General features: G+C 47.8%; 2 protein-coding genes across 4 annotated transcripts in view; one reads left to right on the top strand and one right to left on the bottom strand.

The window, feature by feature from the left end:
• Positions 1–1,125: 1,125 nt before the first annotated feature.
• slc39a6 (solute carrier family 39 member 6) lies at positions 1,126–8,607 on the bottom strand. 3 transcript variants are annotated; one of them, XM_035170037.2, is made up of 12 exons: positions 8,453–8,607; positions 7,253–7,504; positions 6,544–7,099; positions 6,130–6,286; positions 5,614–5,721; positions 5,325–5,494; positions 4,973–5,155; positions 4,137–4,221; positions 3,178–3,579; positions 2,912–2,992; positions 2,565–2,755; positions 1,126–1,550 (listed from the first exon to the last, which is right to left on the bottom strand). In XM_035170037.2, the coding sequence occupies exons 2-12, from the start codon at positions 7,453–7,455 to the stop codon at positions 1,398–1,400; spliced, it is 2,289 nt and encodes a 762-aa protein (XP_035025928.1). In that variant the 5' UTR covers positions 7,456–7,504; positions 8,453–8,607; the 3' UTR covers positions 1,126–1,397. The 3 variants fall into 3 exon arrangements, with proteins under 3 accessions (XP_035025928.1, XP_035025929.1, XP_035025931.1); XM_035170038.2 differs by lacking the exon at positions 8,453–8,607 and adding an exon at positions 8,110–8,314; XM_035170040.2 differs by lacking the exon at positions 1,126–1,550 and having other exon boundaries at positions 2,685–2,796.
• A 10,468-nt stretch (positions 8,608–19,075) lies between these two features.
• Positions 19,076–21,567, top strand: part of tmeff1b (transmembrane protein with EGF-like and two follistatin-like domains 1b) — a 32,124-nt gene continuing 29,632 nt past the window's right edge. Inside the window, exon 1 of the mRNA XM_035170045.2 lies at positions 19,076–19,607. Coding sequence (XP_035025936.2) covers positions 19,475–19,607 — 133 coding nt within the window. The 5' untranslated portion in view covers positions 19,076–19,474. The remainder of the gene's footprint in view (positions 19,608–21,567) is intronic.

The following is a 21,567-nucleotide window of genomic DNA, read 5'->3' as shown; positions in this document are numbered from 1 at the left end:
ATAACAACCACGCTTTTGAGGGCGGGTTTGATACAGTGACTGACAGAGGAGCGGTCTGTTGCCTCCATTATCACAAACAGTATCAGGGCCCGGTCACACACACACGAAGCGACTAAGTTTAAAACCCACACAAGGCCTCGCTGCCACATTGTCGTATGTGTGACCCTTACAGGACCTGGATGGTGTCTCTGTTGCGTTGCTCTGGTTGTAGCTCGCAGACCGTCGCTGACGCTGTGTTTTCACACCTGATAACTTCCACTGAACAAAACGATCACGTGAAGACAGCGACGGGACATTTGAAAGGTTTCACCAGGTGTTCTCTGCACGTCACGGGTCCCAGACGTCTGCACTGACATGAGGAGCTGCTACTCTCACAACAAACAGAAGGGGGAGCTATCACCAAAATAAATCTGTAACAATAACAGCTCACAATTCTTTTTTGAACATTTCCCGTTTCAGTTTCTAACATTTGATAGAAGTGAGAAACTTCAAGTCACGCATCGCAACCTCCGTCGCACTAATGTCGCATTTAGAGGCGACTGTAAAGATTTGAGCACTTCAGGCATCGACAGGAATAATGATCTGGTTTGACTCAGCAGCACAGAAACTTCCAACAATAAAAAAAAGGCAAAATCAGACGCAGCGGGTGAAAAATGTCACGGTAACATGCTGGATGTCGTAAATCCAACGAAAGTGCTAATAATTAACAAGTGATGAAATGAGCCTTGTGATTGTAAGAGCATGAGGACGAGAAGCTGCCTCCTGGTTTTGACACGGACAAAAAAAACTATCTCAGTTATTTCAACAACTATTCTCCTGAACCTCAGGAGAGACAGAGACAGAGAGACAGAGACAGAGACATTGAGAGGGAGAGAGAGAGAGAGAGAGAGAGAGAGAGAGAGGGAGGAGACAGAGACAGAGAGAGGGAGGAGACAGAGAGAGAGAGGAGGAGACAGAGAGAGAGAGAGAGAGACAGAGAGAGAGAGAGAGAGACAGAGAGACAGAGAGAGAGAGAGAGACAGAGAGACAGAGAGACAGAGAGAGACAGAACAGACGGAGGGAGGAGGAGACAGAGAGAGAGAGAGAGAGAGAGAGAGAGAGAGAGAGAGAGAGAGAGACAGACAGACAGACAGACAGACAGACAGACAGACAGACAGACAGACAGACAGACAGACAGACAGACAGACAGAGAGAGAGAGAGAGAGAGAGACAGAGAGACAGAGACAGAGAGACACACGTCCTTCTGAGTTTGAATTGGCGCTTCTGTCGACACCAAGTGAAAATGTGACCTAAATCAAGCCGACTGCGCTCGCTCCATCTAGAACAAATGAAAACACGACACTTGTGACGGAGACACAGTGGAATGCAGGCGGAGCTTAGGACTGAGCTCCTCCCCTTCAGTATCCCAGGTCCAGCTGGATTTTGTGCTCAAAAACAGCAATTAGCAGCATAATGCCGAAGCCCAGCAGGATGCCGGCGTTCTGGAGCAGGAAGAAGCCGCAGTGGCTGAAGCCGTGGTCGCCGGCGTCATTATGCAACATCTCAGGCACCTGAGAGGACAAAGAAAACAACGATGATAATATTAATATTAATAATAATAATAATAACTGTGTTTCCACTATAGACTTGATCAAAACGGGACAGAGACTCCAGCTCTGACAAGTGAAGCCAATGCAGAGGGCGACTCCCCTGGTTGTTTCTAGAGAAGACTGAGAAAATGACTTGTCCCTTGATTTCTGAGGAGTCGCTTGTTGCTCTGGTGAAACAGACGTCAGCGCTCGGAGGACAGAGCCTGGAGAACGATGTCTGCAGCAGCGCCAATAGAAAGAAGAATCTGTAGGAAACTAAACGCAGCTGTCTGACAGGATGAGCGTCACGGCCTCCTCGTCGGGGTTGGATTTAACCAGGTCTGTGTTTTACAAGCAGTGTAGGATCATGGCCACAGGAGGTCAGCCTCGGACAACTGAAGCTCTCCTGTGTTTTCCAGGCGGCAGCTGAGTCCGACAACTCGCCTCCACTCCTTCATAAACTCATCGTGTGCGTGTGTGTGTGTGTGTGTGCGTGTGTGTGTGTGTGTGTGTGTGAGAAGAGGACATCTGGTCCTGACGGCTGCTGCTGTTCTCAGACCTCAGTCAGACATTAGGTCAAGACCTGTTGAGGCGACAGAACAGACGCTGCTGACTGGACGATAACGACCCCGAGACGAGCTACTGTTCACGCCACGTAAACAGGAAAATACATAAATAAATAAAAAGATTTCTGTTCTTAAACTCAAGTGTGCCTCAGGTTTAATGGCTCGACTGAATGTAGATGTTACAGATAGAACATGTAGTATAAACAAATGATGTGGTCACAGCTATGTGTGAGTGTGTGCTGATAAAGGAGCAGGAGTCACGCTGGTTAATATTAAACTAATTTCAAGGATTTTTTTCTGTCCAAAAATGTCTTTGTGTTACGATGACAGATGCTGACGAGTTGTTTCCACTGTACGTTGATGATTCTGGCAGCCGGCTTATGATTGGCGGGGGCGTCTGCGGTGTGTTCAGGTGCAGGCGGTGACTCACCATGTCCACCAGAGCCACGTACAGGAAGAGTCCCGCCGTCAGAGCGAATATCCACATGGATACGTTTTCTGCGTAATGTCCGATCAGGATGCCGGTCACCAGGCCCAGGTAGCCCATCATGGCTGACAGCACGTTGTAAAGAATGGCCTGACGCACCGTCATGCCAGCCTTCAGGAGCACCGCAAAGTCACCTGGGAGAAATTACATCTTGTCTACTAAAACTCCAAACATCCTTTTGACAGAGGGAAATATTAGATTAAACTTTTCACTGAGCTTGTTCTACAACACACCGTCTCATATAAATAAATACAAACTGTTGCCATAGCAATAGAGGTCGGAGGTCTTACCTAACTCGTGAGGTAGCTCGTGACAGAAAACAGCCACAGACGTACTGAGGCCGCTGGACAGACCCTCGGTGAACGCAGCCCCTGCACAACGAAACAAACACAGTTCACATTTTTCAAAGAGGACGAGGCGCCCGACGCTTAATCAACTCAACTTGAAGGTGCACACAGAAAGAGGAGGGCCTCTGGCAATGCAGCTCCTGACTTGGGACACAGCTTTTCTCGCCCTTTCTGAGAACGGTCCAGCCATGACGGAAACACTTACTCACCGATAGCCAGGCCGTCGCTGAAGTTGTGCAGTCCGTCTCCCATGATGACCATCCAGGCGAGCGAGGCCACGCCGGCCTGCTGGAAGTGCTGCTCTGAGTATGAGTGGGAGTGGCTGTGTGGGTGGTGGTTCTGCGAGTGATGGTGATGCAGGATGTGGTGGTAGTCGTGGTGGTGGTGGTGCTTGCTGTCGGCCTGGCCCACAGTGTCATGGAAGTGGGAGTGGCATTTGTTCTCGCAGTCCTCGTCCGTGTAGGAGGTGGCGCCCGACTCTCGGCCGTAATCCTGCGGCGAGACCACGGACACCTGCGGCGCCAACATCACCTGCTCTTCCTCCGCCACGCTGCCGCCGTGCAGGCTGCTCGAGTGGTCGCCAAACGTACCGGCACCATTAGTCTCCACATCTGGAGAGTAGATTATAATAAATCACCAACCGTCACCAAACTGACATTTATCTACTTTGTCAGTTGACGATGAAATCAGACACAGGTGAAGATGCACGACTGCAAAACCTCAGTGAGGCTGTAAAGTAGAATCACCGTCCTGTGGTTGTTCACCTCAACCAATCACAGCAGCTTCAGTTTACATACATTTATCTTTCAGACTCGTGAGGTCACTGTGACCTTTGACCTCTGAAATATGTGTGTGTGTGTGTGTCCGTGCACGTAAGCAACAAAAAAAATGGTCCTGCAAGGTCCAAGACAGTTTGAAACACTAGGTGGCGTTATGAGCCATGTTCAACCATAAATGCAGATGTTGTACTATTTCTTACTATAATTTAGTTTACATCTAAAAAAACGTTTAATGCAATGTCACTTTAACTTTTGGTGCAGATCCAGGATATGTTTTCTACTTCCTGTAACATTTTCACTAAAATCCCAGGGAAGGAGGAGATCAGTAGAGATCAGCATCGGCCCCTTGAATTCCGTCTGCAGCACCAAACACAGACGAAGGTCCTCACCCTCCGGGGGCTTTAAGTCGGTCTCCCCCAGCGCGAGCTGCTTCTCCGGGTCGGCTTTGTCGTTCTGATCCCACTTCTTCTGGACCTGTTGGACGACAGAACGTTTACGACACTTCACCACGAACCCTCACGCTTCAGAGTTCAGAGGAACCAGAGGAACCAGAGGAACCAGAGGAACCAGAGGAACCAGTGGAACCAGAGGAACCAGAGGAACCAGAGGAACATGAGGAACATGAGCTCAGAGGTTGTTTAAGGTGAATGTGAATCTCTGAGAGGGTCAATCACCTGCTCACATCTTGTTTTAGATATAAAATATATACCGATAGATAACTTAAGTTATAGTGGGTAGCGAGGTAATGAATAGTTTTATGTGATATCGTCGTATAGTCTGAAAACAGAATCTAAAATGTTTCTGTCTGATTCTTTCATCAGTTTTCTCTTTAGGTTTTAGATGGTTTACTTTGTAGCAGCAGTTTGTGTCCTGATAATATTTAATATCTAATAATAACAGTTTGGTAGAAAGATACAAAACTTGTCAAAGTCATTTGACAAATCATTCTGTTCAGTGTTGTCGTGATTATTTAAACAAACATAAAAATAATTTGTAATAAAGAAAGTCAATGTTCTCTCGTGTGTCGTTTTCAAACTCTAATGACAAAGAAATGGAGCTGAGGTTTGATATTTTACAGTCTACTCATTAACTTTATAATGAATAACTATAAATAATGATATATAGTTACTGCATCATTTATTCTGTAAACATAAAAGCTGATCATACTGGAGAAGACTCGTATTGGCTGATTGGCTGACACTATGACGGCGGGGGAGTCTCTGACCTTCTGTTTCTTGTCCTTGTACATTTTTCCCAGCGTCAGGAAGTGCTCGATCAGAAACATGAAGTAGACTCCACCCAGAGCCGTCAGGCCCTTCCACACCGCGTCCAGGTTTTCGACGTGGTGGTCAGGTCCCTCCACGTTCATCCCAGAGTCGTCATGGTGGTGATGGTGGCCTCCCTGAGACTGAAGCACATGAAGCGACGAGGTAAGCAGCAGAAACACGAGGGAAAAGCAGCTGGAGCACAAACAGACGCTGAACAGTTCGTCAAACTGAGACGGTGCCGCTCGCTGACAACACGAGCAACACATGCTACAGGAAGTCGGCGAGCACCGCGGCCCTGCACAGACTCACGTGGGGGATGAGATGAAGGAAGGCGTCACCGCTCAGCGTGCCGACAGCCAGCGCCACCAGGAAGCTGAGGAGGAACTTGAAGAAATCTCTGTTCATGAGCGGGATGAGGACGACGCCGAGGAGGGAGAGCAGGCTGATGATGGTGATGGAGACTAACCCACCGACCCACGCTGCAGCGCACAAGTCACACGCCTGTGTTAGTCTGACCAATACTATTTAGAAAATCAAGAATAAACTTTGACCTAAACTAAAGTAAATAAAAAGTCTAATCACAGATTTCGTAATTTACCTGTTGTGATGTTCTTGCTGCTTTCTCCAGCGGTGCGCTCGCCGTGGTCATGGTCTGAGTGGTTGTGGTCGCCATGGTGACCGTGAGCATGTTTATGATGTTTATGGTCTAGAGAGAAATAAGCAGCTTCTTTATTGTTGCTGTACAGTTGGTTTGGTCCAGTCAGGTGTTACCGGTACATACACAGGTCGTCATCATTACAGATGTTACCACATCATAACCAGAAATTCCTCCGTTCAAATTAAAACAACTTTATTTGTTAACTCTGCTGCGGAGATCTTGTGTTGTGTAGCAACCAACTCCCTCGAGGCGTTCATGAGATATCGTGAAAACATGAAAATATAACACCGATGGCGATTTGCTGTCAACGGTGCGGAGCCATAAAAATGTTTCTGATAAATGACTCATTGATTAATTAATAGATCATTTCAGCTTCAGAGGGCACAGCCGCGTTCAGATGGACGACGGCACTGTTGTCAGATTGAAAACACACTTAGTAAAAGAAGTAAATCAAACCTTTCTCTCCATGTTTGGTGTCCTCTCCGTGCACAATGCACGCTCCATAGTCAATCTGGTTGAGGAGGGCGGGGCAGAGGTAGCTGAAGTCTCCGAGGGTCACACCCCCCCCCTGAGACATCCCATGTGAGGAGAGGATGCTGGACACGTTCAGGCACTGCAGACAAAACACAGAAACTCCATCAGCACCGCCATCATTTCCAAAGACTAAATCCAGCATCTGGTTTGTGTTCAGACTGACAAAGTGTTCGGTCTTCACGAATCTCTATTCGTCCAGGGAGGGTTTGTTTCTGCTGCTTCACATCAAACCAACACTGAATCCTAATGGAGCCAATAAACACGTGATTCACACATGAGGATCAGATACTGATCATCACACAAATCTCAACCAGGAACATAAAGTTGACGTTGTACCTCAACACTCTCCGAGCTGCGGTTTATATGGACGTGATCTTGATCATACTCGGGGTCGTGGTCGCTGAGTGCAGCTGCTTGTGTGTGGTTGTCAGTTCCCTGCCTGGCGGCAGCTCCGGTGGTTGCTGGACTGGGCTGTTCCAGGCCGCTGCCTTGTTTCAGCACCAGCTGAGCACTGTACACCGCCGTGGTGCCGACCTCCTGAGCTGCCGCTGCCACCGTGCTCTTCTTGTCGTACAGGTTGTGACGGCTCTCCGTGTTCTCCATTTTCTTCCTCAGCGTGCCGTCTGGATTTTCGACGTTCTTAGGGAACTTCCCGGGCTGCGAGGGCTCGGCGTGGACGTGCTTCTGGTGATGCGAGTTGTTGTCGCCAGGGTGGTGATGGTGGTTATGGCTTTCGTGGTGATCGTGATGGGGGTGGTGATGGTGGTGGTGGTGGTGACCGTATCCTAGCTGCTCGTGATGCTGCACCATAACGGTCCTGACGCGATCCAGCCCCACGCTCTGTAAGAGGCGTTTCAACCCGTCCAGAGAGATGGTGCCATTTTCTCCGTATCTGTCAAGTTTAATAAAACATCACGATTAACGTCCAAAAACGATCATCTGCAGAATGTGACAAAATGAGTTTCAATTCATCTTCACTTTTAAATAACTTACAGGATCCAGTTAAACCTGTTCACGTGACCAACCAGTAGAGTCAGCTGCTCACCTGCTGAACAAAGCCTCCAGGTGTCGCCTCTGGCTCTGCTCTGCCCTCTGCGTGTCCAGCACTGCCGACACCACACCCATCCGGGCGTTCATCTCTGTGGGGGACTGGCTGCAGTCTGACCCGGCCGAAAAGTCACCGCCGGACAAGCTCACGGCGAGGAGTAACATCACGGCCAGAGCGGCTCGTCTCTTCTCCTCAGCCATCGTCTGTGCCGTCAAAACCAGGATTGTTACCGACGGGTGATGACGCCACCTAACGAGGGAAGAAAACAAGAAATGATCAGTTCTCAATCAGCCTGTTGTTGGTTCAGTCTCCTTTTCAACAGCAAAGGTGTCAAACATTTGCTCCAGTTTCTATGTGAAGATTTGCTAAATGTATAGGTTCACGAGTTTTTCTCCTCATTTTATTATGATAACAACGGGTCCTGCTTATTTTACTGGATATTATTACTATTATTATTACTGGTTATTTCCACCCTGGGGGACAATAACCAACTAACACGGTGCTCTTCACCTGCAGTGTATAAAGGAAGTGGAGCTGGTGTTTGAATAAGCATCAGAAACATATTAACAATAATAAAGTGGATTTTCATCATTTAGACTTGTGTAGTTTTGGGGTTAGGTTCCATTGCGACAGTGGCCGGACTGGGGTTGAATCCCGGATACAGATGGTCAGACATCAGGTCTCATTCATTAACAGATCAGTAGAATCCCCTCAGTTGTTTTAGGTTAAATGGGTAAAAGGACTAGTTAACGTCTGTTTACCATCAGAGCTAGTTAGCGGGGACAGTATATTCACCGACACTAACGCTAGCACGCGTTATAAAGGCGGATTAGCTCTGTTAGCATCTTGCTAACCGCGGTTGTGTGTTGAAATTCCCCGGAGTGAGCGGACAGAGGGCATCTGCCGGGCGGCCGAGGCCCGGGCCCGGGCCTCCTGCTGCGGCGAGGCTCGAGTGACGAGCGACGGTGAAATCAAACCATAAGACCCCGCGGTACCAGCGCCTCTGCCCCGGAACACGCACACACACACCGGGGTAAACAGAACCACGTTGGGGCTGTGCGCTCCGCACCAGCCCGGTGCCGTGTGCACAAAGTCGGCCAACCCGGAAACTGAGCCGTGCGGAGCGGACCCACCTCCTCCCCGCCCGGGCCCGAAACACACCGGAGAACAGACCGTTACAAGTCCGGGGCCACTCACTGTGAACCGGGCTGCTGCGTTCCGTCCTCTCCGGGGCACGTGTGAGGTCCTAACGGGGCCGAGCTGCTCTCATGTCCGGTAACCACGCTCCGGTGGAGGCTCTGGGGAGGCGTTCAGGGGCTGTGGGAAATCTGATCAACAGCTGAGACTGAGAGAGAGATACTGAGAGACGAGAGAGAGAGAGACTGAGACTGAGAGAGAGAGAGAGAGAGAGAGAGAGAGAGAAGAGAGATGAGAGAGACAGAGAGAGAGAGAGAGAGAAGGGAGGAGAGAGAGAGAGAGAGAGGGAGAGGAGAGAGAGAGAGAGAGAGAGAGACTGAGACTGAGAGAGAGAGAGAGACTGAGAGAGAGACTGAGACTGAGAGAGAGAGAGAGACTGAGAGAGAGAGACAGAGACTGAGAGACAGAGAGAGAGACTGAGACTGAGACTGAGAGAGAGAGAGAGAGAGAGAGACTGAGACTGAGAGAGAGAGAGAGAGAGAGAGAGACTGAGACTGAGAGAGAGAGAGAGAGACTGAGAGAGAGACAGAGACTGAGACTGAGAGAGAGAGACTGAGACTGAGAGACAGAGACTGAGACGAGAGAGAGAGAGAGAGAGAGAGAGAGAGAAGAGAGAAGAGAGAGAGAGAGAGAGAGAGAGAGAGACAGAGAGAGAGGGAGGGAGAGAGAGAGAGAGAGAGATGAGAGGAGAGAGAGACTGAGAGAGAGAGAGAGGAGAGAGAGAGAGAGACGAGAGAGAGAGAGACTGAGAGAGAGAGAGACAGAGAGAGAGAGAGAGAGAGAGGAGAAGAGAGAGAGAGAGAGAGAGAGAGAGGGGAGAGAGAGAGAGAGAGAGAGAGAGGGGAGAGGAGAGAGAGAGAGAGAGAAGAGGGAGGAGAGAGAGAGAGGGAGAGAGAGAGACTGAGAGAGAGAGAGAGAGATGAGAGAGAGAGAGACAGAGAGAGACTGAGAGAGAGAGAGAGAGAGAGAGAGAGACAGAGAGACAGAGACTGAGACTGAGAGAGAGAGAGAGACTGAAGACGAGAGAGAGAGAGAGAGAGAGAGAGACTGAGAGAGAGGAGAGGTTACATGTTAATTAACTTCTCAAACGTGCCTTCTATGTAGTGACCAGCAGGGGGCGACTCCACTGGTAGTTTCCAGAGTAGGCTATGATAAAATGACTCTACTTCTCACTTTATAACGTCAGTAAACATTGAGAGTCAAACAGACCATAAAGCACCAGATGTGTTGGGGAGTGGATACCACAGTGTGATTGACAGCTAGCAAACTGAGGGGTCAGAACAGCTGCTCACAAACCAACAGATGACGTCACAGTGACGGTTGATACTAAGACGGACCTTTACAGGGGGAACGATTGAGTCATCAGTCAGTTGTTTTCGGTTCTTCGTCAGAGCGATGCAGGGAAACAGCATGGCGGCTGTGAACCTGATCCAAACCCAAATGTCGTTTGGGTTTGGATCAGGTTCACAGCGCCATGCTGTTTCCCGGCAGGCCTGTATTTGATGAAAGCGGGGGTTTCTCGGCCGGGTCCGAACAGAAAATGACACCTGAAGTTTGAAGTTGCTAATGTAAATCTCACGAGCACATCGTGGCTACGTCAGTGCCTCATTCACCTTTGTGATCACGGTGTGGCTGTGCCGCACAGGCTGCACTTGAATGCATCACAGGAGGCCTTGATGGAGGATGGCAGTCAGAACATGTGACTGGGCTCTGGTGCCATGTGATGGTGGAGCTGGTGTCAGGGGAACAGGATTAGTTCAAAACTCTCAGGCTAGTTTAGTGTCTGCGATCTTCTGTGCAGGAGGCCAGAAGAGACTCAGATCGTTTCTAAATCCAGTTGTGTCCAGAGTCCAGAGTGAAGGGGTCATCGCCCTGATGGGTACAGACGTAAACTACAGAAGAAGTCAGTGATAAACACGGAGGCCACAGATGTGAACCTTATGGGTTTGACCCCTCAGGTTTTGCTTGTGCAGACGTGTCACCCCGAATCCTTGTGAGGTCTGAAACCTCCCTGTCCCTCCGTCACTGCTGTCCTCCATGTTTGTTTTCACCGTGTGACTCCCGCCCCTTCGCTAGCTATGAGGAACGTCGATCTCGAGTGACGTAGAGGTTGCGTTGAATTCAGATACAGGTCAGACGGAGGTCATTAAACACTCAGATCTGGGTCTCGTGGGGGAAACGGACTGTGGAGACGTTTCAGCTCAGTTCCACCTGCAGACGAGGAGCAGACCTTGGTTAGCAATAGTTTCTATCAAACATATATAAAGCATTTGGTTGGGACTATTTTCAGCAGCGGATTAATCCACATTTGGTGCAGAGTATTTGTGGCAGTATGATGCAGAGTGTTCACGATGATGGAACATGTCACAGGGTGTGAGTCGGAGTGAGTCACTGTTGTGTTATGATAGATTGTGGACACAGTGGAGCTCTGCGGCTCAGAGACAAACACACAACCGATTCTTAGCAAACATTCAGAGTTGGTTCGACTCTGCACACAAGACACACCAAGAACAATACAGAACATCACTGATCCCCTGAATCCACGTGTGGTGTGAGAACATGTCTCAAACGCTGCCTCACATGCTCCCAGGTCAAGCCGTGCGTACACGGCCCGGGCGTGGAGGTCGAGGCCTCCTGGGAAATCCCTTCATCCGACGCTCTCATGTTCAAAGGAGCTGGAAGCTGCTCTCGCCCACAAGAACAATGTTGGCTTCGGATCAGTCACGACCGCTGGGTGAGTGCGTTTCTGTTTTCGGACGAAATGAAATGCAGCTTCACTGTGAACTGAGCGACACCGAGAAGAGCAGGTGCAGTGACGTGTTCACAGACACATCAACACAACCATTACAAAAATACACCAATGAAAACACAACAGGTTTACAAAAATAATACAGTAAAATGATTCGCATTCAATTCGAAAATGTTAGAATAAAAATACAAAAAAAAGAAAAGAAATACGACAAATACTACAAAATATACCACAAATACAACAAGGTACTACAAATACTAACATTACATACATTTTACAAATATTTCATTTCAAAATACAATTAAAATACTACAATAGCAACAAATAAATGATTTACAGCAGAGTTTAAACACAGTAACACAACTTTCCTCGAAACTGGAGAGTGTTAGTTTAAACTTCCACAAGGGGGCGACCCTCCCCAAGTATATGGATGTGTGTGTGCGTGTGTGTGCGCGCGTGTGCGTGCGTGTTTGTGTGCGTGTGTGTGTGTGTGTGTGTCGTGTTGGTTGTTTCCAGCTCAGTTTCCACGTCTACAACTGGAAACAGTAAAAAACTACAAATACTACAGTAACATAAAAATAAACACCACAATAAAACCAGACAGCGAGTACAAAATGTATATAAATACCTAAAACACAAGAAAAAGAAAAATAATACAAAAATCCTGGCATAAAAACACTACAGATACTGCAAAAGTACAAATACTATAATAAAAACACTATGAATAGTAAACATAATAGAAATAATACAAATACTACAAAAATACGTGGGTAAAATTCTATGGATAATAAGTAAGTACTAAGTAAATAAGTACTACCATTACAAAAAACTCTATACTAGTATTATAAAACAGTAATTATCTACAAATACTTTGAAAACGATGACTAAAAAACTACAAATACTTCAAATTAAACTACAAATGCTAAAAAAAATGCTTGAATAAAAATATAACAAATACTACAAACAAAACTACATCTCCACATGTTGATGGCCCCCTGGTGGCTGGCTGCAGTATAGAATAGTCACCCTGCTTGGTTGGTTGTAGATGATGAGGGAAAATACTGTAAATGTACAACTTATCATAAAGTACTTTGTGTATTCATAATGGTTCAGTCACAGACTCAATGGGTTCTTACTCAAAGTTCTGCTTTTAAAAAAACGTAAACATCTTTGGTCACGTTTGTTGTGACTTTAAACAACAGACTCAAATCTTCACTTGTCTTTTTTGTGGAAATGAAAACGATCTCAGACAAGAAGAAGAAAGAGTCAAACTAATCTTCGTGTGCGACAGAGATGCAGTTTGGAGGAGGGGCAGTGAAAATAAATGGCTTATATACGACGGACAGAGATTTTCTTAAGTAGATTCAAAACAAATCCACCTTCTGGTATTTATTAGATCTGTGAGAGGAACATCCAGGAGGAACTCTGTTAGAAGTTTGGATCAGGCTCTTCATCCTGCTGCAGCCACAAAGAGTCTTTGACTTTTCAATCTCTTTCTCTACAAATAGTACTCCTGCTGTAGTGGAAGATAAATATTATACATAGTGTCTGTACTTTTTATATCACATGTTCTCTTGTCGATCTGCTGCTACAATGGGTTTATTTCCCCAGCGTGGATTCAATAAAGCTTATCTCATCTTATCTCATCTTATCTCATCTTATCTCATCTTATCTCTCCACCACAGCCAGCAGGCCTCGCCCTGTTTTGAACATGAAACTGTTCACGTGTGAAACAGACGAGTTGTGAATCTAAATCAAACATTGCTGCATCATCTCCTTGTTTTTCTCAGCGACAGCATCTTATCTCAGTTTCTCGGTGAAGACGTGATAGAAATAGAAGAAAACAGTCTGAGGCTGAACTCCTGTTTTCTGATCGATAATAACATATCCCATGATTCATTGCTCTTTTGTGACAAAGTCTTTTTCAAAGAGGTAATGGCGGCAAAGAGTGAGGTGAAATCATCAGAATGTTATCTGTGAGTTCTCCTGAATCGAGACACAGACCCGATGTTGCTTTGCTCTTCAGAGTCGTCTGGTCTCTGTTTTGCTTTTCAAACACAGACATCAGGGACACGGTTGCTGACCCAGTTGCTGTGTCACCGCTCATCAGCCCTGAGCGGCTGATGAGCGGTGACACAGCAACTGTCCGTATCGTTTAATCTGACGTCGGCTGAGACGAACAGATTCTCATCAACCATCAGGGAGTGAGATGCTCCACAGACTGACAGCTGACAAGAGGCAGACGTTCACGCTTTAGTTTGAGTGAATTTACTCCATCAGGCCGTGACTCTGCTTAATGAGACGCTTTATTTTGGCACTGAAGCATTTCTCCACTGCAGGAAATGCATGTAACTGATGTGCTCCATATTTATATGGATTCATTTACAAGTTAAATGAATACAAACAGGACAGCTTGTGTTTATAGGTGGAGCAGAGGTGCTCCAACACAAACGTCCTGCAGCTGCAGCCGCCGCTAATTTGCCACATTAGTCAACGTAACTAACCCAGTTTCAGCCCCCGACGAAGCCTGAAAGAAACCAGCGCAGACACGACTGATGGAATGAGAATTAAGTCCAGAGCTTCTTGACTGATGACTCCATTTAACAACATTAGAGCCTAAATTATGATAATTCTCCCTATAAAGGTCCATCTTACTATCAACCCACTGTAACCCCCTTTGGTTTGTGAGCTGCTGCTCTGAAGCCTCGGTTTGACCTTGTGTCCAGCGCCATCTTGGTTTTAAAACCAGAATTAACCATATTTGGAGAAGTGGGGGTGGAGCCTGACAGAGTTTTGAGGACACTTCACGCCCACCTACACCTGACACCTGCACCCATTGAAAGGTTCTAGCTGTCAATCACACATAGACTTCTATAGAAACAACCAATGGAGTCGCCCTCTGCTGGTCATTACACACGACACAGGCTTCAGGCACTTCGAAACTGGCTTCACTTTCTGGAGTCTTCGTCCATTTTTATGAACGGTCTATAATTCCATCTACTAAAATGGAGGTGGTGGCGTTTATGACCTATACTGCAGTCTGCCACCAGGGGGCCACTGAGATGTGTTTGTGACTGATGTTATGAATGTTTACTGTTTCTGTTGTGTGACGATACCGCGAAGTCGCCCCCTACTGGTCATTACACAGAATAAAGGTTTCAGGCGCCTTCGCAGTGGCTTCACTTTTCAGACCCAGAGTCTAGGTTGAAACTGGACTGACGCTCAGGACATTTCCTCCGATGTCTCATCCTAAAACCAGATCCTCTCAACATGAAAACTGATTCACCATGTGTCGTCCACGTGCTTTACGACTGCGAAGCTTTATGAACATTCTCCGTTTATAACCTTTTTATCGTGTCTCTCAGTAGAGGACAGGGTCACTTGTGAAAATGTTATTGCAGACATTAATTATGTAAAATCCGCCCCTGCTGCACAGGAGGATGACTTTAATGTAACGGTCCTCCACTGCAGCTCAGCACCCCAGGCTCAGACTCCACAGCTACACAGGGAATCAAACCCTCAACCCTGACGGTGCCATGGTCACCCACACGGACCAGCTGAACAAACTGAGGATTGATAACAACGACCTTGTGCACAAGTCACACAAGTCACTGTCAGTCAGTTTGAATCCACCCAGTCTCAACAAAGATGGACGACATGACGGCTCCTCAAAGTGAAGGCCCCCTGGTGGCCGGCTGCAGTACAGGTCACAAACCTCCTCCTTGTTAGCAGATGGAATACAGACTAAACTGAAACATCAAAGTAGACGTTAAATAAATGTTTGTCAAAGATGTTTCTGTCGTTTCAGGTCGTTCTTATCTCACTGAGGTTTGTTCAAGTGTTTCTGATCAGTTGAGTTTGAATCAGTTCTTCTTCTGTTTGGTTTATTGGCAGATGGCAACCAGCGTCAAGGTGCATCACCGCCATGAGACGTCATGATTGACAAAGGACGCTGACTCGCGATTGGTCGAGTGCGTCGTCCACTCCACCACCACTTTTGCACAAATGACATCATCACCACAAGATGGCAGCATTTGTATTTTTTAGTGGCGACATGTCATCATCTTCATTTACAGACTGACTTTAAATGACGTCACCAGAAGATGGCGGCGCCTGTATTTATATATATATATATATATATATATATATATATATATATTTTTACAGAGGGATGTTTTTAATCTAAAAACGATAGATATTTTAATCTTAACTCAATTATTAACAGAATAAATGATAATCCGTTCATGAGGGGTCCTCCGGTCTCCAGGAGACGGATCACTGACGACTCTCAGATTAAACAGCTCCTCCAGACTTTCCAGCAGTTGAAAGGATGTTTGGTGATTAACGAAGGGTTAAACCAGAAACCCCTCTCCCGCCCGGCAGGGTGGTTTGGATTACCCTTCCTCCTCCTCCTCCTCCTCTTATCAGCAGCACAGGGGGTCGACCCTCCCCTGTTGCAGAGCTCGTGCTACAGATGGCGGAGGAAATTAGAGTCTGCACGCCACGACCAGGATCAGTGCTAAAACCCTGGAAACAGCCGTGTTCCTCTCAGCTGCAGGTTTCTGATCACAAGGGAAGATTCCTGCCGTTTTACTTTTATGTCTTATTTCACATGCACAGGTGAATTCTTCACAGGGCAAACGTCTGAGTCTGAGCTGCTCAGACGGCTCACAGTGCTTCCTGTTTCCTGACAGACTCCCAGCTTCTGCCAATCCACAGCGAATGCAGTAAGCCAATTAGAGATAACCATCATGGAACTTAATCAAATTAGTATTGCTGGTTTTCCATCCTTCTCTCTCCTCCCATTTACACTCCATCACAGCAGCAGGCAGCCCACCAGCAACGAGCCCTTGTGTCCATGTAGGAAGAACAAGGAACATTCAAAGCCCGTGTGTGTGTGTGTGTGTGTGTGTGTGTGTGTGTCACCATAAAACTACAAAACAAGAAAATCAAGTCTGAGTAACGTGCACAAATGATTTCAGCTGCTCAGAACTGCATCCCTGCTGTTTGTGGATGAATTGGTTCTGGCTTCATCGCAGGTTTGAAAATATGATGTAAGAATACGACTACAGATAAAACACAGAGGATTTAAACCTTAAATAAAAACAGAAATGATCTGCACTGTTATAATTCTATAAGAAGCTGAAAATCCAAAACAATGTGAAAAAAAAGAAATGGCACATCTAACAAAATATTTGGTAAAAATATATTTTGAAGATATCGAAATAATTCTCAAGATAAAAGTCGATCATTTAGAATGAAAGGGAAACAGAAACTCCCTTTAAACCTAAATTCCTTCAGTATTTATTTTACATCTGGAGCTTTTCTCTCCACTAGGTGAACGTTTGGTGAAAGAAGTTGGTCAGTGTGGAATGGGCCTGGTCACAGCCAGGTGAGCTGTGGGTTGTGGGATTGAGACATATGGTGGAGGAATAATCTGCCGGACGATCGTTGAGCTTCGGTTTAAACCCCTGAACCAGGAAAACAAAGCTGATGAAGCTTAAAGACAAATTAAGACAAAACCTTGTCAGCAAATCAGAGAAAAAGAGCATCGCACAAAACGTCTGTTATTCTGTCCCCTCGTGTCTCTGACCCACGGCCGAGCGAGTCGCTGTGTTATTATTATTAAACTTCTATTTTCAAAACTATCAAACGGAAGAACAGAGAATTCAGCGAAAGAGAGAAGACAAAAAGAACAAACCAAACCAAGACTGAATATCGACATATGATCACATGAACACCTGGTATTAAAATATGTCCACATGGTAGTGAAGCCAGAGGAAGTTGAATCTATTCGTCCTCAGACGATAGAAAAGACTTTTTAAATTAACTTCAGTTGTTGAAACAAAGACCAGGACCAGAATTCCCCGGGCTCACCGGGCTCCGACCATCTGACCGATGAATTTCCTGATGCGAACAGAAGAATCCGTTTGGTTCCTAGAAGCCGAGAACACACCCACAAATGTTTACTGAAACAAATCTTGAGTTTTATTTGTCATTTTCTTTGTGTGATTTGAACCTTGGGCCTCTCTCCGGAGCGTCTCTGCCGTTGAACCTCTGGCTCAGTGTGGGATTTCAAACTGACCCGTGTGCTCCTCTGATCTTTGGCTCGTGTCAGACATGAAATAAACCGGGGGGGGGGGTTCTTTGTTTTGTGCTGCGGCCTCTCCCTCCACGCCTCCCGAGACGTCTTTAAACTCGTCCAAGAAGAAGCCAATCAGCGAGGTTGTGTGTGATTTAGAACGGGCTCGCTCCACTCGGCCGTCTGGCAGGTGGTGATAGAGCCCGGGAGAGCTGTTAGCTCCGCCGGCGTGGAACCAGCCATGTCCAACAGCACCGCAGGGGCCTCGCCGCCGCCGCCGCCACGCTACGACTGCTGCTGCAGGAACAACCTGAAACCTGAGCGTGATGGAGGGACGACAAACGAACTAATCATCAGGCCGCTGCTCCGTGTTGGTCGGGAGCCAGCAGAGCTCAAAATGGAGCCAGGAGCCAATCAGAGCTGTGTAAATATGAATCCAGTCAACACGGGGGGGGTTGAATTCTGATACCAGGTTTTAAACTCTCGATAAAGCATCAGTCAAAGTGCTGCTGCTCCTTCGACCTCGTCACCTCGATGAAACGTCCAACAAACCAAGTCCACGCTGATGACGTTTCCACGGAAACCGATGATCTGACCATTGACCTCAGAACAGGTTTTCAGCCTCATGTCCCCTGTGATGCTCCTCGAAGCCACGTTCACGTTCGCACGCTTCACACGCGCTCTCGCCCAGAGGCTGCACGGAGCATCGATCTGGTAAAGAACACTGAGCAGTTTCTGACAGTTTAGAGTTTGAACGTCGGCTCGGAGACACTGGACACCACAGCAGCAGGACGGACGCCTGTTTTATTACGTTTGAAGATTCGGTGACTTCCACTGTGATGGATTCTGCTCTAACTCTGTTGACCCCTGACCCCCCGTTTCTGGGTGAACTATCCCTTTAAATCCTGATATAGACGATTATTTATTGTCTGTGTGTCTGTACTCTCTCTCTCTCCCTCTCTCTCTCTCTCCCCCTCTCTCTCTCTCTCTCTCTCTCTCTCTCCCTCTCTCTCTCTCTCTCCTCTCCCTTCTCTCTCTCTCTCTCTCCTCTCTCTCTCTCTCTCTCCCTCTCTCTCTCTCTCCTCTCTCTCTCTCTCCTCTCTCCTCTCTCTCTCTCCTCTCTCTCTCTCTCTCTCTCCCCTCTATCTCTCTCTCTCTCTCTCTCCTCTCCCCCTTCTCTCTCTCTCTCCTCTCTCTCTCTCTCTCTCTTCTCTCTCTCTCTCCTCTCTCTCTCTCTCTCTCTCCTCTCCCCCTTCTCTCTCTCTCTCCTCTCTCTCTCTCTCTCTCCCTCTCTCTCTCTCTCTCTCTCTCCTTCTCTTCTCTCTCTCCTCTCTCTCTCTCTCCCCTGCCCTCTCCTCTCCCCTCTCTCTCTCCCCTCTCTCTCTCTCTCTTCTCTCTCTCTCTCTCCCCCTCTCTCTCTCTCTCTCTCTCTCTCCTCCTCTATCTCTCTCTCTCTCCTCTCTCTCTCTCCTCTCTCTCTCTCTCTCTCTCTCCTCTCTCTCTCTCTCTCCTCTCCCTTTCTCTCTCTCTCTCTCTCTCTCTCTCTCCCCTTCTCTCTCTCTCTCTCTCTCTCCTTCTCTCTTCTCTCTCTCTCTCCCTCCCCCTTCTCTCTCTCTCTCTCTCTCTCTCTCTCTCTCTCTCTCCCCTTCTTCTCTCTCTCTCTCTCTCTCTCCTCTCTCTCTCTCTCCTCCCCTCTTCTCTCCCCCTCTCTCCTCTCTCTTCTCTCCTCTTCTCTCTCTCTCCCCTCTCTCTCTCTCTCTCTCTCTCTCTCCTCCCACTCCCTCTCCCTCCCTCTCTTTGTTGTGCCTCTCTCTTTACGCACCGCGCCTCCTCTTCATCACCGGGGATCAGGAGGCGGAGGACCCGTGCACCAGTCAGAGATAGTCCTGCGGGAGAAGACGCGGATCTTCGGTGCGGAGGACGGACGGAGGACGGACGGAGGGTGAGGATGCTGCCGCTGCCGCTGCCCAGGACACACCCGTCCGCCCCCGAGGCTTCCTGAACGCGTCCTCCCCGCACATTCCTCCATCTTCCCCCGCGCCCTCTGCGCCTCCTCTCCCCGGGCTCCGGTGCTCTCCTTCGCGGACACAGTGCGGGCGGCAGCCGGGGCTGCTCCGCTCCGGATTACTCTCGATCGGTTGACACGTTTCTTGACGTGAATCGCGCGCGTGGAGGTGGGAGCACCGTCATCATGGTGTCCGCCGGGCTGCTCCGGTACCTGGCGGCCGTGTGCGCGCTCTGTGCGCCGCTGCAGCTGCCGCAGGCTCAGGCGTCTTATTACCCACAGAGCGGAGAGTGTCGAGGCAAAGGGAAGGACTGCACCGGTAAGAGGGGGGGGGTACTCTGCCTACCGTGTGTGTGTGTGTGTGTGTGTCTGTGTGTCTGTGTGTGTCTGTCTGTGTGTGTGTCTGTGTGTGTGTGTCTGTGTGTGTGTGTCTGTCTCTGTGTGTGTGTCTGTGTGTGTGTTCTGTGTGTGTGTGTGTGTGTGTCTGTGTGTGTGTCTGTGTGTGTGTCTCTGTGTGTGTGTGTGTGTGTCTCTCTGTGTGTGTGTGTGTGTGTCTCTCTGTGTGTGTGTGTGTGTGTGTGTGTGTGTGTCTCTGTGTGTCTGTCTCTCTGTCTGTCTGTCTGTGTGTGTGTGTCTGTGTGTGTGTCTCTCTGTCTGTCTGTGTGTGTGTCTCTGTGTGTGTGTGTGTGTGTGTGTCTGTCTGTCTGTCTCTCTGTGTGTCTGTGTGTGTGTGTCTGTCTCTGTGTGTGTGTCTCTGTGTGTGTGTGTCTCTGTGTGTCTGTCTCTCTGTGTGTCTGTGTGTGTGTGTCTGTGTGTGTCTCTGTGTCTCTGTGTGTCTGTCTGTGTGTCTGTGTGTGTGTGTCTGTGTGTGTGTGTGTGTCTGTGTGTGTGTGTGTGTCTGTGTGTGTGTGTGTCTCTGTGTGTTTCTGTGTGTCTGTCTCTCTGTGGTGTCTGTCTCTGTGTGTGTGTCTCTGTGTGTGTCTGTGCTGTGTGTCTGTGTGTGTCTCTGTGTGTGTCTCTGTCTCTGTGTGTGTGTGTCTGTGTGCCTGTGTGTGTCTCTCTGTGTGTGTCTGTGTGTCTCTGTGTGTGTCTCTGTGTGTGTCTGTGTGTCTCTGTGTGTGTCTCTGTGTGTGTCTCTGTTCTCTGTGTGTGTCTGTGTGTGTCTCTGTGTGTGTCTCTGTGTGTGTCTCTGTGTGTGTCTCTGTGTGTGTCTGTGTGTGTCTCTGTCTCTCTGTGTGTTTCTCTGTGTGTGTGTGTGTCTCTCTGTGTGTGTCTCTGTGTCTCTCTCTGTGTGTGTCTGTGTGTGTCTCTGTCTCTCTGTGTGTCTGTGTGTGTGTGTGTCTCTCTGTGTGTCTCTGTGTCTCTGTGTGTGTCTGTGTGCGTGTGTCTGTGTGTCTCTGTGTGTGTCTGTCTGTGTGTGTGGTGACCTCTGCTCCTCCTCAGGTGTCCGATGAGTCTAATTACAGACGTCACATGTCTCTGCTGCTGTTTCTCTCTCTCGGCTCTAAATCAATATATATTTTAACATTAGATTCATTCAACGTGTTTGTGTTGGTTCATTCCCCCAGTAGAAGATTCCTGCCCAGGCCTTTCCCCCATGAAGTACACCAGTGTGTTGGTGCTGTGGTGACTGGTCCCAGCTTCTCATCTGCTGATGGGTCCCAGCCGCCGCTCTGCTGCCTGTTTGTTCAGTTTAGTAAAATTGAACCTACTTCCTGTGCAAATGGCTCCAAGTTCAGACAGAGATTTGTGGAATCAGTATATAAATAGATGAATAAACGATGAACCAGAAGAGCTTGTATGATGTCAATGAAAGACTAGTGTTGGTGGAGTGTCCCGTCCGTCCTCTCCAGCTGTTTGGGTTCTGGACAGATGTTTGACGACCCTTCTTCTTGTCAGGAGAGATGTGATCTGAGGACCTGGCTCATGTGTCGTGGATCGTTGTGAGAAAGATGAGAAACCTTGAATCAGTGCCCCCTCTTTTAAGCTCTTATCACGTAAGAAAATGACTCTTAAAAACAAACGAACAGCTGTAATAGTGTTTGTGTGCTCACTGTCACGTTAATACTCCTGCACTGCATCCGGACAGGAGTTATATTAACTATCATGCATGTATCCTGCTGCATTAATATATAATATCCATGAATTCATTATGCTGCTGTACAGTTCTCTCTTTAGAGCTTTTATTAAATATTCAGTATTAGAAAACATCAGTCATGTAATTGAGTGTTAGCTGTCACTCTGGAATCCTCCTGTTTTATTAATGAACCTCTCATTGA

This window comes from Hippoglossus stenolepis, chromosome 11 (assembly GCF_022539355.2).
Source record: "Hippoglossus stenolepis isolate QCI-W04-F060 chromosome 11, HSTE1.2, whole genome shotgun sequence".
Taxonomy (NCBI): domain Eukaryota; kingdom Metazoa; phylum Chordata; class Actinopteri; order Pleuronectiformes; family Pleuronectidae; genus Hippoglossus; species Hippoglossus stenolepis.
The sequence above is the reverse complement of the archived record's forward strand: the minus strand, read 5'-3'. Positions and strand labels throughout refer to the sequence as shown.